At 44.9% G+C, this 19,037-nt stretch overlaps 1 protein-coding gene and 1 non-coding gene across 2 annotated transcripts in view; both read left to right on the top strand.

Moving 5' to 3' along the window:
• Positions 1 to 5,092: 5,092 nt before the first annotated feature.
• The window catches only part of WDR43 (WD repeat domain 43), a 44,863-nt gene continuing 30,918 nt past the window's right edge, over positions 5,093 to 19,037 (top strand). Inside the window, exons 1-3 of the mRNA XM_075925364.1 lie at positions 5,093 to 5,388; positions 14,452 to 14,586; positions 17,379 to 17,500. Coding sequence (XP_075781479.1) covers positions 5,155 to 5,388; positions 14,452 to 14,586; positions 17,379 to 17,500 — 491 coding nt within the window. The 5' untranslated portion in view covers positions 5,093 to 5,154. The remainder of the gene's footprint in view (positions 5,389 to 14,451; positions 14,587 to 17,378; positions 17,501 to 19,037) is intronic.
• On the top strand, positions 16,703 to 16,770 carry LOC112544585 (small nucleolar RNA SNORD53/SNORD92). Its single transcript, XR_003087929.1, has one exon. It is a non-coding gene; the product is annotated as a small nucleolar RNA SNORD53/SNORD92 (small nucleolar RNA).

Below are 19,037 nucleotides of genomic sequence, written 5' to 3'. Positions count from 1 at the left end.
GCATTCTTGAACGCAATCAGGGCTTTTTCAGAAAAGAGTGTTCGGATTACCTGGGTGCTCTCTTTTAAAAAAACGATCCGCTGTCTAGATGATCTTTTTCGAAAGCCTCTTTCGAAAAAGGCTTGAAGTCTAGAGATACCCATAGAAAGGGGGAATTAGTGACTCTCAAACACGCATTTTGAACAACAACCATGCTATATAAAAGCCTGTTACCTCCTTACAGTTGCTGCCATTCTTCCCTCCCACATCCCCAAACCCACCAAACAAAATACCTTACGCGCCTTGGAAGTAACAACCTGAATTGAATATAATTTAAATCCCATTTCTTGGTCAGCTAGACAAAAATACAAAGTCTTTTTATTTAAATGAATCATACTGTAATTTAAGTTTATTTTAGTAAAATGGTTTGGTGAAACACAAAACATAGGTAAAGTTGATATGCTACTGCAATTCAAAGTTTTCCAAAAATATACAATAAAAAGAAAAGTACAACACGCTGTAAATTTGAATCAAACATTGTCTAGAAGTGATGATATAAAGCCTTGTTTTCATTTCCTATGTATAATGGTGGAGAAGAAATAACTGCAAAATCACTATGGTGACAGTCAGAGATTGACTAGGTTTTCTGAAGATTTTATGTTTTCATGCTGCAACATAGTCTGAACAATATATTTGCATCTTTATTTTTCAGAATGAATTATAAGTCCTCCATCTGCAGTGAGCTCAGTATGGACAATGGGACCACAGGGAGTTCACTGTGGGTACGTGTACACTGTGGGCTAAAGTCGAGTTAAGATCACAACTTCAGCTATGTCAATTGTGTAGCTTAAGTCAAAATAGCTGAATTCAGCTTTTGGCGCTGTCTACACAGCAGGAAGTCGAAGGAAGAGCACTCCCCCTTCGACTTCCCTTACTCCTCGTGAAATGAGGGTTACAGAAGTCGGACTAAGAAACCTGTTATTTTGAAATAGCATGAGTTATTTCACAATAAGCGTGCAGTGTAGACATAGCCTGCATAACTAGGGCCTAAAAGAAGGAAGACAACCTCCCTCCAATCTCCCTGCCCTAAACCCCAACCCCCTGCTCTGAACTCCTCACACTAAAATTTCTTACAGATACTATTGTATTGTAACTTCCTCTCCCCCTGCCCTGACTCTCCCTCCACCACCTGTCCTCCAAGGAGGTTGCTATAAGACAGTCCCTGTAAGAAAATTATGTTACTTTTTGGCCCTAACAGGCTGCCAGTGGCCGCCCACCATTTTACCTCCCTGTGCCGGGTCGGACAGATCCCCGGTAAGCATTAGGGTTGCCAGGCTGCCTCTGTATTGAGCCAGACCGCCTGGGATTTTTGCCTCCTGACTGGGGAAAAATCAGAAAGTACCAGACATTTTAGGTGTCCAGTATTTTCTGAATTTTTTTACCGGACAGGAGGTGAAAATACCGAACTGTCCAGTTCAATACCAGACACCTGGAAACCCTGCTTCCTGCAGGAGAGTGGGGAGAAGAGAAAGTCCTGAGACTCTGCACCAGCTCTGACTTAAGGCGAAGTGCATGAGTTGCTCCTCTCCTCCCTTCCCCACAGCAGCATGCACACTTCCCCGCAAACCAGAACCAGCGTGGAGCCTCGGGGTTTCCCTCCCCTTAGAAAGCTGGCACTGGTGTGCTAATCTTGTGGCAGGGGGAGCAAGTGCCTGGCCCGAGGCAGCCGGAGGCAGTGGTTCCCTGCTGGGTCTCAGAGTGTCGGGGCCTCAAGTGCAGCAAGGAGCCACTGCCGCTGCTCCTGCCACCTCCTGGCTCAGCCCTGGCACTCCTCTGGTGGCCGGAGGGAAGCCGAGAGACCAAGGCTGCAACCACGGAGAAGTGTAGCGGGTCTGAGAGGCTGGTGGGGCGGAAGCTGTGGCCTGGTGTGGCCGGGGGAGGAACAGGTGGGAGTTGAGAGGTGAGGACTGTGACCAGGGAGGTGGTGGCAAGGCCAGGGCTGGCTGTGACGGGATGGGGAGCTAAGAGGCCAGGGCTGGCTGTGACCCCAGCCCTCACCTCCCCAGTGGCTAGGGGAGAACCAGGCTTGCCTACTTCCAGTGACAGGATTGGTGAGTGTAGTAAGCAGGGAGCATAGCCCCAGGGCCGGCCCAAGCCACTTTTGTGCCCTGGGTGCACGGCGCATGTAATGTGTAAAGATAGCTTCCCCAATTATCACCTCTAATACTATTAACTCACAGACATTTCCCCTTCCCCACCTCTAATATCATTAACTCACTGGCATTCACCTTCCTTCCCTCCCCCCCCCCCCCCACATCCCCCTTCTGTTCTGTAATGTGATTTGTCCTTTTCATGTGTGTTCATTTTTTTTAAATTGTATCCTTTGGTATATATGGTTGTGACTGTTTTCTTCCATTATTTGATCTGAGGAAGTGGGTCTGGCCCACGAAAGCTCATCATCTAATAAACCATCTTGTTAGTCTTTAAAGTGCTACATTGTCCTGCATTTTGCTTCTAGTGAAATAGTTTTTCCTAATATCCAATCTGGACCTCTCCCACCACAACTTGAGACCATTGCTCCTTGTTCTGCCATCTGTCACTACTGAGAACAGCCTTTCTCCATCCTCTTTGGAATCTCCCTTCAGGATGTTGAAGGCTGCTATCAAATCCCCCCTCACTCTTTGCTTCTGCAGACGAAGCAGACCCAACTTCCTCAGGCATCACACTTTGCTCAGGCATCACACTTTTTCACACCCTTGTTTATATGTAGGCTTGGTTTAATACAGAAATTTGCAATGCATTGCCCACATAATCAAGGGAAAGAAGCTAATAATGGAAATGACAGAAGAGAAATATTAATTAAATAATCTAGTCTGCTTCCCTGTAACTGTGGGATTGATTCCTAGATTACACTTTCTGGTGGGGGTTTTTTTCATTCTTGCTTAAAGTATACCTTAACAACTGGGGCTTCCACCATTATCCATGGGAAACAATGTTGTATTTTAATAGATCCTATATTTTTTTCCTGATATCCAGGCTACATTTTCTATCACTCCGTCAGGATACTGGAGCAGCTAATACACACCTCAATTAATTTATGAGAGAAATATAATTAATGCCAATGTCCATGGGTTTATGGAAAACAGATCCTGTCAAACTAACTGGAAATCTTTACCCATTTGGTATTGATGTAACATACTCAGACTTCTGTACCTTCCCCAGACCTGAAGAACTGTGAAGTAGGGATGTAAAATCCTGTTTAACTTAATGTTTAACTGCTTAACTAATTAAGTCAGCCTCACACAGTGTGCTAGGGCAAAGGGGGTGGAAGTGGCATGGTGGTAGGACTGCTGGCTCTCAGCCCACATGGGCTTGGAGCCAGCCACCATCTCCCTTCATGCCACCTCTGCCTCCCACCCCTCTGCCTGCATGGGCTGGGGGCCAGCAGTCGAATGGGGCTGGAGCAGCCCTGGGCTACTCCGGGTAATGGTTAACCATTAAGGGTGATGATTACTGGGTAACTTAACCAGTTACCTGTTCACATTCCTGCTGTGAAGTTTGAAACTTGTACCTTCCATCAACAGAAATTGATCCAAATACTTCTCTAAGGTATTTGATTTGGTATAGCATTACATTTTTATTAAAAAACCTACAACAATATAAAATTAACATGGCCCATGTTAAATAAATTAAATGTTGGCAGATGGTTCTCTGTTTTAATTACTTTTTGGGACCAATCATAGACAGGTGTGTTTCTGCAGGGCCTGTTCTTGGCTCTATGCTATTTAACATTTTTACCTATACCTTGGACGAAAACATAAAATCACAACCGCAAAAGTTTGGTAATTACATAAAAGTTGGGGGAGTGGTAAATAATGAAGAGGACAGGTGGTTGGATTACTTGGCAAGATATGCACTAAAACCAGTATGGCTATGTCTACACTCGCGGCTTCTTGCGCGAGTAATATGCAAATGAGGCTAAGCGTGGAATATCACCGAGCCTCATTTGCATACCTAATGAGCCACCATTTTTTTCAGAAGAGGCTCTTGTGCAATAAGGAGCGTCTACACTGTCCCTTCTTATGCAAGAAAAACCCTCTTGCGCAATGCCGTTACACCTAGTACTTGACAGGAAGAACTTCTTGCGCAAGAGCCTCTTCTGAAAAAAATGGTGGCTTGTTAGGTATGCAAATGAGGCTCGGCAATATTCCACGCTTAGCCTCATTTGCATATTACTCGCGCAAGAAGCCGCGAGTGTAGACATAGCCTATGTGTGTAACTCAATGAGAATGTATACTTCTGTGAACAAATATTCATTACTGGCTCTTCAGTCTATCAGAGAAAGGTATAACACAGCCCAATGGCTGGAAGTTAAACCTTGACAAATTCAGACTGGAAATAAGGTGTAAATTTTTAACATGGAAAGTAATTAAGTATTGGAACAGCATATCAAAAGTCATGGTGGAGTCTCCATCACTGACCATTTTTAAATTAAGATGAGCTATTTTTCTAAAAGCCCTGCTCTAGGAATTATTTAATTATTACTCTAAGAAGTCAGGCTAGACATCACAAGGATACCTTCCAGCCGTGGAATCTATGAATCTTTTGATCAATTGTGGCAGAGACAAAGCAGATGTTTCTGCAATATTTACTCCTTCCCAGTATGTAGTTAACAACAAGCTGAACCTTAAAATTAAAGTGCAACAACAATGTCCCAGGCATCCTTTGGTACAGTCACATTAGACAGAGCCTACATTTGACAAGCTCGCACAGTTAGAGGTCTTTAAAAAACCTTCCTTAAAAAATGTGACAGTCTCGACGACCCGCCCCCCCCATCCAGCACACAAAGTATTTCCCAAAGCTGTCATGTACTCAGCCCCCAGAACCGCCTTTCACCCTGCCCCTACCCGCTTCAAAACACTAGTTGTACGCAGATTATGCCCCCCCCCCACACCTCTCCTGCAACTCCCAGCGCCCTTGCCCCGCTCTCCTGCCCCCTCCAGCCCCCCCGACTCCCCTTTCCTGCCCCCTCCCTGCCACGCTCACCCCCCCCCCCCCCCGGGCAAGGGGAGGGGCGGCGCAGGGGGAGCCCGTCCAGGCCAGCGCGCCTGCGCGGGGCGGGAACACGTGGCCGCTGCGCCGCTGGCCTGGAGCAGAGGCCGGGCCGAGAGCGCCATGGCGGCGGCTGGGGCAGGAGCAGCGTGTGGCGGGGACCCCCCGCGGGCCCCCTGCGCCTTCTCTCCGGGCGGCCGCCGCTCCCTGGCGCTGTGCGGCCCCGACGGGCGCCTCCGCGTGTGGGAGACGCCGAGCAGCCGCCTGCAGCACGAGTACGTGCCCTCCGCCCACCTCAGCGCCGCCTGCACCTGCCTGGCCTGGGCCCCGCCGGGGGGCCGCCAGCCCCCGAGCAAGGTACCGGGGCGGGAGGGACCGCGGGGCCGCGGCGGGCCGGGTCGCGGGGCTGCCGCTCACGCCGCATGGCCCGCTCGCTGCGTGCGGGGCCGGGCCTGCTCCGCCCCACCCCCGGCACCATGTGGCTTCCCCGAGCGGAGCCGCCAGTAGGCCCCGAGTGGGGGGAGCTCTCCCCCTGCGGCGGGGGCAGCCCCCGTGGGACGGGGCCACGGTCACAGCCCCCCCCCCCTTGTGTATGCGACGCCCTGCCGGGCAGCACCACTATAGACGGGCCTCCCGCAGCGCACGTGTTGCCCTCCTCCCATCTCGGGGCTAGGGATGATGAGGCCGACGTGGCCCGTCCTGGGGGGGTCCCAGTGAGGGAGGCTAGTGCGGGCCAGACCGAGGGGTTAGTGAGGCTCGTCCTAGGATTGGGGCTGGGCAGAGGAGAGAACCCGGGATGGGGTGGGGGAGGGATCTTACTACCAGTCCTACGTGCCCAGTAGTGAGGTAGCCCAAGCTGGTGTCAAGTGTGTGCTCTGGAGCAGTAGCACCACTCAGAGCGTGGTGTTCTGAAGAAGTGGGTTGTGCCCACGAAAGCTCATGATGCCGTCTACCTGTTCTGTTAGGCTCTAAGGTGCTGCAACACTATTCATTGTTTTTTAAGTTTTTCCACTTACAGACTAACTCTGCTACCCTCATTAGATGTATGGTGCTGAATCTAAATGCAGGACAATGTAGCACTTTAAAGACTAACAAGATGGTTTATTAGATGATGAGCTTTCGTGGGCCAGACCCACTTCCTCAGATCAAATAGTGGAAGAAAGTAGTCACAACCATATATACCAAAGGATACAATTAAAAAAAACTGAATCTGTGCTGAATCTGTGCCTGCTTGTAAGGCACAGTAACACTTCTGGTGTCTTTCATTAGGTCGTTTGTAAGCACTTTAGAGGTGTTATTGAACTAACAATCCCAGCCTCTTTGTGAGGTGGGTATTTTACACTTTGGGGAAACTGATGAAGGGAGTAAGTGTCTTGGTCACCTAGTGTCCAAGGCTAGGAAGAAAACTAAGAAACAATTTCTTGTATCCATTGATTATTTTTGACCATGTACCTAGTACCTCCTTATTTATCAAAAATTCTTGTGGAATGAAAATCATCTAGAATCCAGATTATTTGGGGATGGGGGAGCACTTGGATAAGCCATTCTCACCTGTGGCTCTGACAAAATGATTTGGCTGACAGGTAATTCTTCTGAAATAGGTTTCTATTAGCTGTATAAATTAATCAAACCCCATGCATGTATAATAGCTATAAGTATCCTTTGCTCAAAGAATATTTTGCAATATACCTATCATATCTTTGATGAGATACTGTCAAGGCAAGAGTAATCACATTAGGAATTCATGTCTCCTTTTGGGAGAACCTCTGCCTCGCCACTCTTCCTATTTGTAAATGACTATTTGCAAGTTATTTGCAGAGGGGAATTTTTCTGCGATTCAGGAATGCTTTAAATGGGTATGAGTAACATTCAGTGATTTCACTAAGTGCAGTCCAGAACATGGAAATACCAGTTTTGAATTTCAGAGCATTTCTTATTCTTACAGTTCATTACCAAACCAAAGGTATTATCAGAATTTAAACAAGGCTGTAGTTCAGTTACCATCCTATCTGTTTTGAGATTTGAAGCCAATCAACCATCTTTTTTAAATAAAAACAATATTTGTGCTTGTTCTTATTCAGAAACAGTAATTTTCCCTGACTAGTAATATAGCCATATTACATTTTGTATTTTATACATCTGTACAAGGATTTCAAAGTGCTTTACATACTTAATTTATTCTGGCATTGCTTCTCAGTATTATCCCTTATTACTGATTGGGAAATCTGAGAGACTGTGAATTGCCTAAGGACACAAGATTTTTGTGGTATGTAGAAGACGTTTTTAGATGTCCTAACTTACAGTTCTATACTTTAATTTTCTCAATTATAGCAAGACACTTTTGTAAACAGTTCTTGTAACTTGGTATCTGTACTCACTGAAGAAACTGCAGGACTCTCTGTACTTAGTGTACTGTATCTTGGCACGCCATGTGTAGTATTGATTTGGTTTGCCTGTGTGGATGGAACCAAAATATGTTGTAACCCGTAATACAGCTTTCAAACATTATGACAAAAATGAGTTCAGTGGCACTTTAAATAACAAATTTAATAGGGTATTAGAACATAAAATTCATGATCTACAATTCACTTCCTCAGATGCTGAAGAGAAAAAGAAAGGTAATCACATGGTATCCTGATATGATACAATGTGTTACTTGAGCTTTTTGACCAGCTTTCTAGCAAGAACGAAAGCTCATGATACTGTCTACATGTTTTGTCGGGCTTTAAGGTGCTACTAGACTATTTGTTGTTTAAGTTTTTCCTGTTACAGACTAACTCGGCTAACCCCTGAAGCTTGATATCTTAAAATAGTTTGGCTAACATGTTTTTAATGGCTAACATGTTTTAAAATCTGGGCTTTTTATTTTGCGAAGAATTTTGTCAAATGCTGTGCCACATCTTAGTGCTAATTATCTCTTAACATGTTGGCCTCTGACCATTGCCTGGAAATCAGCATTTTCTCTTGTGGAACTGAAAACTTTTCACATCTTGCAGTCTGTATTCTCTGTATTTTAGTAACTTGCTGTTTTGCTCTCAGATTGAACAAGGAAAGAAAAAAAATAAAGCTCTGTTAACTGAGCCAGCTAAAGGATGCTGAATGTGCTGCTTGTAACCAGGGGCGGCCTGTGAGCCTGGGCGCCCGATGATGACGTCACGGCCATTGACGGCTGTGCAGGCGAGGGCGCAAATTGCGCCGCCCACCTGGGGCTCCAGCTGCCACAGCCGGCCTCGGACCGCTCCTGCTTGTAACATACATTTTTGTCTCCTTTTGCCCCAGAAAGCTTGCTGTTTTCTACTAATGTGCCATGCTTTAAGAATAATCATATGCCAGTAGATGCTTCCATAGGACACTGCCACACTCCCAGGCCAATCAGGGATGGGGGAGTATGCAAAGTCTCCTCCCCTGCCAGCGATGCATGGCACTTAGTCAACCCACCAGGGTTGACTAAGTGCTGCGTGCCCCTTGCAGGGTAGAGGCAGGGAGCAAGAGACTTTGCACACTCCCCCCGCCCTCAAGTCAATTGTCGGGGAGTGTGCAAAGTTTCTTTGGGGGGAGGGCAAGGACTTCATGCAGTCATAAGAACATAAGAACGGCCGTACTGGTTAGACCAAAGGTCCTTCTAGCCCAGTATCCTGTCTGCCGACAGTGGCCAGCACCAGGTGCCCCAGAGAGGGTGGACCGAAGACAATGATCAAGCGATTTGTCTCCTGCCATCCCTCTCCAGCCTCTGACAGACAGAGGCCAAGGACACCATTTTATCCCCTGGCTAATAGCCTTTTATGGACCTAACCTCCATGAAATTATCTAGCTTCTCTTTAAACTCTATTATAGTCCTAGCCTTCACAGCCTCCTCTGGCAAGGAGTTCCACAGGTTGACTACATGCTGGGTGAAGAAGAACTTTCTTTTATTAGTTTTAAACCTGCTACCCATTAATTTCATTTGGTGTCCTCTAGTTCTTCTATTTAGGGCACTAATAAATTACTTTTCTTTATCGGCCCTCTCCACACCACTCATGATTTTATAGACCTCTGTCATATCCCTCCTCAGTCTCCTCTTTTCTAAACTGAAAAGTCCCAGTCACTTTAACCTCTCCTCATATGGGACCCGTTCCAAACCCATAATCATTTTAGTTGCCCTTTTCTGAACCCTTTCCAAGGCCAAAATATTTTTTTTGAGGTGAGACCGCATCTGTACACAGTAGTCAAGATGTGGGCGTACCATAGTTTTATACAGGGTCAGTAAAATATTCTGGGTCTTATTTTCTATCCCTTTCTTAATAATTCCTAGCATCCTATTTGCCTTTTTGACCACCGCTGCACACTGCGTGGAAGTTTTCAGAGAGCTGTCCACGATAACTCCAAGTCCTCCCACCTCTTGGCCAGTCAGGGTCCGTGGGCAGGGAAGCACAGAAGTGTCCTGGCCCCGCCCCTTCTGGGGCAGCTCAGGGCCACTTCAAAAATGTCTAAAAGGGTCCCCCTTCTCCCCATCTAAAATTATTGCCCACCCCTGCTCTGGATGGTGTTCTGCCAGGTTCCACTTACACAAAAGTAAAGTGTGTTCGGGACTTTTTCTACTTTAACAATGACCACATGTTTTTTAGCCATTAGGAAGCCTTGCTGAAATAGTCCCTTATTTAAAATTAAAAAAAAAAATCTATATTTCAAGTGAGGATATCATGGAAAACATGCCCTCTTAAAATAATTTGATTTTTTTCTTTTATCATGACTGCTTTAACTAAAATACTAATATTCCTCAGTCAAAATCATGAGTGAGTTCTAAATATTTCTTCAATCCTTAGCATCTGAGAAATCAGTAAAACATTTATACATGGAAGAATCAAGTTCTATGTTTACACATTCAAGCCTGGATGATATCTGGTATCTAAGACCCCAATTCTGTAGTAATTTCTGTTTTGGGTCACAATGAATAGAAACTATCGCCATGTGATGATCGTTGCTGGATCAGGACCTAAGACTGGCTTGTATTTTAGTTCTGTGGAGTTTTTTTGCAAGGGTATGAGCGAGGCAGTTTCTAGATCAATATTTAATCCTCATGTTTGTTGAGCACCTTTTATTCCAAAGACTCCATACCAAATGCTTTCACTAGTCAGGCTTTTGAGAGCATTTTGGCAAAGACATAAGGTAACTTTAAAACCATTTCCCTTTGAATGAGCAGGTTCTCCATTCTGTGATACTGGAAATGCTGTGAGTTGAATGGACTTTGGTCAGACTGACTTGTTCTGGAATACCAGTGATTTAGGGGGAAGGAGATTTTAGATAAATTAGTTGCTGCTTCTGTGCTGATGGCTGGTTGCTTATTATTTCAAGGGGAAAGGGTTTTCAGCATCCATATGTGCTTAACTGGTTTCCTTTTTCCTTTGCAGTTCATCTTAAGTATGAAAGAGTATTAGGAAATGCACATAGTGATTAGAGTTAGGGATGTAAAATCCCATTTAATCTGTTAACCGGTTAAATGGGATCCCGTGGGTGGAGGGCCTGTCTAGGCTGCCTGCTGCACTGTGATGTTTACCAATTAACAAGTGACATCCCTACTTAGGAATGTAAAATTCCATGTGATTGATTAACTTATTGAAGAGTGGGCTTCTCCAGCCTGGCCAGAGAAGCCCCGGTCCACTGCAGGCCTCTTGGCGCTGCAGCAGCTCTCTGCCCATAGTGGGTGGGGAGCTGCGCTAGCCCCAACTGGTTAACCAGAACCAGTAAGCGTCACCTAACCTAGCAGAGGAGAACCTTCTTTGTTTCGGGGGCCGCTGACCCACAAAAAAAAATCAGATGAGGGTCACACACAAGCAAGAAATAAAATAACCCTCACTGAGGCGGCTCCTGACAGAGGAGAGAAACATTCTCCACATTCCCCTCATATACCAGAGTCTTGGGGAGCCCAGGCTAGTAGATTTTGTGTGCTGCAGTCCTGCGGAGCAACAGCAGGGGTGGGATGAGGAACTGGAGCTCCAGTGCAGGTTTCCCAATGCTGCGGGAGAGCTCCAAGCCATGGGGACCGGATCCAGGCAAGTTGGGGGCTAGATCCAGCCCCCTAGGCCTTAAGTTCCCAATCTCTGACCTAACCTTTCACATCCCTACTACTTAGGATCGTCTAGTACTGTCCAGGTGTCTAGTGCATACATAGTCCTCGTTTTCACTGTCCAAAGAACTGTTTAAATACAATTTTAATGTGGCTACATCCAAACAAGTTTATTTAATTGGTTTAATGTTTAGACCTAGTATTGAACGTGACTTCAAAACTGTGATTTAACATGCATTAGACCTGGTTTGAAATTTTTTGTTCCAGGTATGATATGCTTTGTAGCTTGTACAGTTTTTGCTGCATTCATGTGTTTGGTACACTTAAAAATTTTTCCTTTCACGACTGAAAATGAAGCCTGAAAGTACATTGGTGGCAAGTAGAGACTACAGCTTTTTACTTAAATGGCTTTGTGTGAAAGCTTTTGTAATAGTGTTAGCGGTGTTTTTAATGCAAATGTCAGTTATTCTGATTTTTATTAAACTGGCACAGTTAAACTCAGCTAAAATTATTCTATATTTAGCCCTGTCAAAATTTTTTGAAGTACTATATCTTCAAGGACCCAAATCTCTCTCTCTCTCGGTTTAAAATTCAAAACTTAAATGTTGTGTAAACTTCCAGGTGCCCTGCAGCTCTCATATCTTTGGGCTTGGATACAAACTAATTACATGTTGCATGTTACTTAGTGTAATGTAAAATAGATGCTGAGGTAGGTGGAGCAGCAAGGCTTTCACAAAGTTGTCTGCTTTTGTTTTAAGCCCACAAGGAGATCTTTTTGGGCTTTCTGGTTGTGCATTAGTGCAGATATCCTGTTCTATAGAGGAAATGTCGTTTTGTGTGTTGTGGGTAGAAAACGTTTTTAAATGAAATCTGAGATGAAGTGTAGTGTCTACCATAGGGTACGTCTAGACTACATGCGTCTGGCGACAGAGGCATGTAGATTAGGCTACCCGACAGAGTAAAATGAAGCGGCGATTTAAATAATCGCCGCTTCATTTAAATTTACATGGCTGCCGCGTTGAGCCGACAAACAGCTGATCAGCTGTTTGTCGGCTCAGCGCGATGGTCTGGACGCTCCCCTGCCGACATCAAAGGGAGTTGTCGACAACCCAGGTATGCCTCCTGGGATGAGGCATACCTGGGTTGTCGACAACTCCCTTTGATGTCGGCAGGGGAGCGTCCAGACTATCGCGCTGAGCCGACAAACAGCTGATCAGCTGTTTGTCGGCTCAACGCGGCAGCCATGTAAATTTAAATGAAGCGGCGATTATTTAAATCGCCGCTTCATTTTACTCTGTCGGGTAGCCTAATCTACATGCCTCTGTCGCCAGAGGCATGTAGTCTAGACGTACCCTAAGGTACAACAAACTTGACATTTTCCTTTGGTCTGGGGAATTGGGACTGCTTTGTTCTTCTGAGACCTTAAACAGGTGAGTATGAAGACAGTCTGACATTAAACTCCTGTGAACAGAAGAATGGTGGTGTTTGCTTTTTCTCCTTTCTTTATGGTTTGACATTCTGAGGAACTGATTCTAGTCTTTACTTACCTAATGTGGCAATCCAGCCACACTTCTGGCCAGCAGGGACTGGATGAAACTCCATAGAGATTGTCAGTAAGGATGTTAAGTAATGGTTAATTGACAGGTCGAGTAGTTGATGGAATTTCTGGGGCTGGGGCTTTTGTACATTTCAAAGGAGGAATGCGGAACTCCTCGTGCAGTCAGGGGCCAGTGGGAAGTCCTGCTGACTCCAGGCTGCACTCAGGTGCCAGCTTTGAAATGCACAAGAGTCCCCAGCGGGGACTCTTGTGCATTTCAAAGCAGCAGCGCAGCATGGAGCCTGGACTCCATGCTGCGCTGCCAATTTGAAATGCCACGCGGAGCCAGGGTCAACTGGGAACTCCCCAGCTGATCCCGGGCTCCACGCAGCATTTCAGCGCAATCCAGGATCAGCTTGGGACTCCCCAGCTGACCAGGTTCCACATGGCATTTCCCCAGAACCTGTGATCAGTTGGGGACTCCCCAGCTGATCCCAGGGGGTTCCACAGAAATGCCATGCTGGAGCCCAGGATCAGCTGGGGAGTCCCAGGTATCAGAGGCGGCGTTTCAAAGGGGCAGCACCACGTAGCTGAGCCGGGGATCAGCTGTGCAGCGCTGCCGCTTTCAAGTACCGCCACTTTCGCCTATCTGATAGAGGCAGTGAGGGGGGAGAATTGATTAGTCGACTGACTAACCGATAAGCATTTGCTTATCGACTAGTCCTAACATCCCTAATTGTTAGTGGCACTCAAACTGAGAGCTAAGGATTAAGAAATAGTCTGAGCATAGGAGCCAGGAATTACAAGATACAATGCCTGTTGTATTACTGACTGACTTGCTAGCCTTGGGATAACTAGGACAGTACAGTCCATCTGTAAAATGGGAATAGCACTTTTAGGTGAGCTGAGGTTTACTCAGTATTTGTAAAGTGCTTTGAAAATGGAAAGCATGATAATACTAAATTCCGTTATGGCCTTTATCTTCCCCTTTGGGGGTGAAACATACCTCTGCTCTATTTCTTTTCAGTCTCTCTGGCTCTGTGAAGAAATCAAAGACTGTAAAATGTCCTTGGGGTTTTCTTCATTGGACAGGAGTATGCTCTCAGAATGGCTTCATCCAGTCTTTTTAAAATATTGACTTAGTTTTGTGATTTTTTTATTTTTATCCATATGGTGGTACTATGGCTCTTTGGGCTTGTCTACACTAAGTTTTGTAATCTTTCTAATTAATGGCTACGTCTACACTGGCCCCTTTTCCGGAAGGGGCATGTAAATTTCACTAGTCGTCGTAGGGAAATCCGCGGGGGATTTAAATATCCCCCGCGGCATTTAAATAAAAATGTCCACCGCTTTTTTCCGGCTTTTAAAAAAGCCGGAAAAGAGCGTCTAGACTGGCCCCGATCCTCCGGAAAAAGTGCCCTTTTCCGGAGGCTCTTATTCTTACTTCAAAGTAAGAAATACTTCAAAGTAAGAATAAGAGCCTCCGGAAAAGGGCACTTTTTCCGGAGGATTGGGGCCAGTCTAGACGCTCTTTTCCGGCTTTTTTAAAAGCCGGAAAAAAGCGGCGGACATTTTTATTTAAATGCCGCGGGGGATATTTAAATCCCCCGCGGATTTCCCTACGACGACTAGTGAAATTTACATGCCCCTTCCGGAAAAGGGGCCAGTGTAGACGTAGCATAGTGTTAAAACATGATCATATCCTATATACAATAGCATTTACATTATATAAGTTTGCTCCCAGTTGTGTTTGAATTTTAGGGTAACAGAACTCTTATTTGGGGAAGCTGGCTGGACTAACTGGTTGGGTTTTTAACTCCCCTTCTCAATCTCTTTTCAGGAGGGTCCTCAAAGGAAAAAAAGGAAATCTGAAGCTGCAGAAGCAGGTGAACAGGTTGATCTGTTGGCTATTGGTACAGCAGTTGGCAGTATTTTATTATACAGCACAGTTAAAGGAGAATTACAGAGCAAACTAGTAAGTATTACATCAGTCTTTATTGGATCATATGTTACCATTATAACTCTTGCTTAAAAGGGTGGGCTGAGGTATTTTTACAGTTTTGAATTCTGAATGGATCTGTGCACACGCACACAAGATACCCATAAGAATCTGAGAAACCTGGAATGAGACTATATTTAGTACTGATATTATAAGATGAGAAATTACTTTTTCTAGGCTAGCACAACATCATATGACTACATGTGCATTTGTAAATTTTAAGTTCTTTACCTTGCGAGGATAGTAAGGATTTAGATAAACCTAAGATAAATTTCATTGTATTGCATCTTCAACAATAAGACAATATTCTGTGTTTTGAGAATTAAAAATTTGCATTAGCAAATGTGGAGATGCTACTTGCACTGGCATGTTGGCTTTTATGTAAAAGGTGTGAATCTCAAACTTAACTTTCCATATGAAGTTTTATATGAATCCTTATTCTCCAATTCTCTTGTTCCTTTATTCTCAGCATGTGATTTTTCGCAACCCATAAGCTGCTTGTTCTATCCTATTACCATTTTTCCTTTTTGCTAACCTCACCTTTCTTTGCCTTTAGATTTGAATTGTACCAAAACACATTAATATAATAGTTGATACCAATAATAATATTATGAAATAGAGATACAGATTGGTTCTTCCTCTTCGTTCTATCTAGACTATCTGTCATGTGGGTATTGATGTGCTGCATGCATATTAATCATGGGAAGTCATCTCAGTGCCTATTAGTCTGGATTGGGGTTGGCAAAAGGGCCTCTGTGGACTGGATGTGGCCTGCCAACCAAGTTGATCTGGCCAACGGAGGCCCTGTTTCTCCTCCCACCCCTAGGCCAATTAGTGCTTGGGGTGGAGGAGCGTGTGAAGTCTCCTTCTGCCCTGCAAGGGGCTTAGCACTTAAAGTCAACCACCAGCTGCTGCTCAGGGTTTGTGGGTGGGGAAGTGTGGAAGTGCCCTGGTCCTACCCCTGCTGGGGTGGCCTGGAACCACTTCAAAAATTTCTGAAGAGGCCCCCTTGGCTTCTACTTCTGGGTCCGGGGCCCCAACGCCACAATGCAGTGGGGAACTGATGCTGGCGCTGGCGCTCCAGCCTCCTGGCCTCCTTACCTTGCAAGATGCCAGCATTCGCTTCCTGCAGGAATGTGGGGGAAAGAGATCTCCCCCGAGGTACTGCGCTGGATCTGGCTTGTTGGGAAGCATGCATGCTGTGCAATCTGGATCCAGCATAGAGCCTCATAACTTTCTCCTCCCTTCCTCTCCCACAGGAATCTGGCACTGGCATTGTAATTGTGCGAGCAAGGCAGGGAGGGCGCGAGGTTGGAGCTCGAGGCAGGCAGTGGTTCTCTGCTGGGTCTTAGCATTGGGGCCCTGGACCTGGAAGTAGAAGTGGGGATGGAGGTAGCTTCCCAGTTGGAGCAGCTGGAAAGCCTTCAGTGCCTGAGTGCCGCACACAGCTCAAAAAAAGGAAATGCCTCACCCCCAACACCTCACGCACCCATACCTGCTCCTGCCCCCTTCTTCCCGCCAGACATCCTGCCCAATCAGGGCCCAACCTCCACCTAGTCGCAGTGTCCTGTCCCCGGCCCAATTCTGAGGCATGCCCTATGGTCTAGCTCCATCTGGCTGCATGCAGCCCCCCTCCTGGAGCGCGTAGGTAGGAGGGGAGGTCACGATCCAGCTGTGGTGGACAGATAGGTGGGTTGGCAAGTGTAGCAAGCAGGGGTTACAGTCCCTTTGTCTTTTTTAAGTAATAGAATAGTGGGTTATATTTGTGTTCTGTTTTTAAAGATATTTGGAATTGCAAGAACATTCCTTACCTTGTCATTACTACTGTCATTTTTTGTTTTGAAATATAACATTTTTCTCTGTCCATTTTTAAGCAGAAACAAAATACAGGACTATGTAGCACTTTAAAGACTAACAAGATGGTTTATTAGATGATGAGCTTTCGTGGGCCAGACCCGGGTCTGGCCCACGAAAGCTCATCATCTAATAAACCATCTTGTTAGTCTTTAAAGTGCTACATAGTCCTGTATTTTGTTTCAGCTACACCAGACAGAAATGTAGCCGTGTTAATCACATTTCTAAGCAGAATGCCTTGCTGTGATATTTGGTTTCGCTCACTGCTGACTTGCAGTGAAGACATTTTCTTAGCTTTTTGAGCAGGCTGGTGCTTAATTAATAACATGCAGCAGAATTTTACAGGAAGCTCTCAAATTATGGCTAAAAGCAGTTAGCAATGTTCTTACAGACTGTTTAAATCTTTTGGAAGCATATCCAGTAACTTCTAGGCGTGTGTTTCATCCCCTCGTTCTGCTTAAATCAGATTCTTAGTAAAATGTTGTTGCTGCTCTTTGATAGTCATTTGAGCTCTAATAAGAGGTCTCAGATTAATATAATCTAGTGCATTTTCCCCCCACACTGTTAAATTCCCAATCTTCAAACACATGATGCTGGGAGGAGGAGGATGTTTTTCTTTCTGTGACTTTTCAGTTCTAGAGCTAGCTTGAATTACATCACTAAAACTATCATCACTTAAAGAGTTTTAATGGTGTAACCACTTATTTTTATCATGAAGCTGCATGTGTGAGACCATCTTAAAATTGCCATATATTCTCACCTCTTTGTTTGGGTGAATACATTTTTTAATAATTTCTATAACCTGATTTAGACCCTGAAAAGTGTCTTGTTTAATATACTGATTTCAAGAAAACTCCTTAGCTGAGGCGTGTTTCATTTGCCCACTAACAATTAAAGCTTTTCTTCTTTTGTAGGATGGTGGTCATGACAATAAAATAAACTGTGTAAGGTGGCACCAGGACAATGGTTGTTTATATAGTTGTTCAGAAGACAAACACATTGTGGAATGGAACACACAGACCTACAAAGTGAAGTGGTGAGTGAGACTGGTCTCCAGTCAACAACGTCAGCATTTCTTTTGCACACTCCTTTCCCCTCGTCAAAGCATTTTGCTCAGGTCTAGTTGGAGGTTTCCATATAACAGTTGTTCTGGTTACCATTCAAAATGAAAAAATAAGTTTGAATTAGGGATGTTAAATCGTGTATTAATTGGTTAACTATTTGCGGGGTGGAGGACTCACCAGTAGCCCTTGCCTGTGCCCCTTCCCTCTCTGTGAAGCTGCTTCAGCATTCACCAGTTAACTAGAGCCATTAAGGGGGATGCTTACTGGTTAACCTTTCACATCCCTAATTTGAATTACTCAGAACTGGTTTTTGGACTGTTTTTTCAAAACCTGATTTCACAAGCAAATATTCACACATTTTTGAAATATGCCCGTAAGAGTGAACTTGGTTTGCTCTTAATACGTTGTGTGCTGTGCAGAAAGTAGCAAGGGTAGCAAAATTGTCTCAGAGCCATTACCAGTGAAATACAGCAGCTAGCATCCTGTCATGTTGTCTGATTTAAAACTATATGCTTGTACAGTTGCATGTCACAGTTAGGGTTGTCTGTTTTAAATTATAGATACTAACAGTGGCAGGCAGACTATGCACTAGCAAGCTTATCTGTAGAAGACTTAAGGCAATGGTGCTGCTGTTCATGTTACTTAGGGAAATGTTGCCTCTGGCTAGTGTAGACTACAGGCAACTGTGGCAGTCTAGACAGATCTGTAAAAATGGCTTATACAGCAGCTAATGGTCATCCTAATTAATGTAGATGGAACTTTAACTTATTTCTTGCAAGAACTAAAACCTTGGAAATAGAACTGGCTTTAAAAAGTAGGAAATCTCAAAAAATTGGTTCTCTCTGCTATGCAATATTGAGTATATTACATAATTTTACTAAACATCATGTTTAATTGGGGACTTCACTGTTGGTGTTGTAGGTCACTTGTTGCTCTGACTTCAACATGTATGGTAGGGTTGCATGGAATGCGGAAGATATAACATGTTAAAGGTTCTGTAAGCCTTTCTTCTAAGTAATGCACAGAAATGACCCTTTAGCTTTACCACTTAAAATGTTTTCAGCAGAACTAAATTTGGCAGAATTCCTGAGTCTACAGGACAACTGCTACTCTACTTGCATCTAAGGATGTTAAGAGGTGGGTAACTGATTAATCGTGTAGTCAATATTGTTTAGTATTGACTAAACAATTAGTTGCTAAGGGAAGATGCTCTTTCCCAGTTTGTGCTGGTCCAGGAGCTACCCCTGCTGCGGTTCTGCAGTTTAAATGTAGTAAGAGCCAGGTGCACATGCAGCCTGGCTTGTACTTACATTTAAAATGCAGAGTTGCAGCAGGGGTAGGTCCCGGATCAGTGCAAGCTGGGATAGAGCCAGGCTTGCTCAGTACTAGCTCACACCAGGTCCAGCAGCTGCTTTCTGTGGGGAGGTTCCAGTGCGGAGCTGTGCCCCCTTGCGGACAGAGGCTGTTCCAGCAGCAGCCCCTGTTCATGGCCAGACCAGCCACCACAAA

The sequence above is a fragment of the Pelodiscus sinensis genome, chromosome 3 (assembly GCF_049634645.1).
Source record: "Pelodiscus sinensis isolate JC-2024 chromosome 3, ASM4963464v1, whole genome shotgun sequence".
Lineage (NCBI taxonomy): Eukaryota > Metazoa > Chordata > Testudines > Trionychidae > Pelodiscus > Pelodiscus sinensis.
Note: the sequence above shows the minus strand (reverse complement) of the source record. Positions and strands in the feature narration are given on the sequence as shown.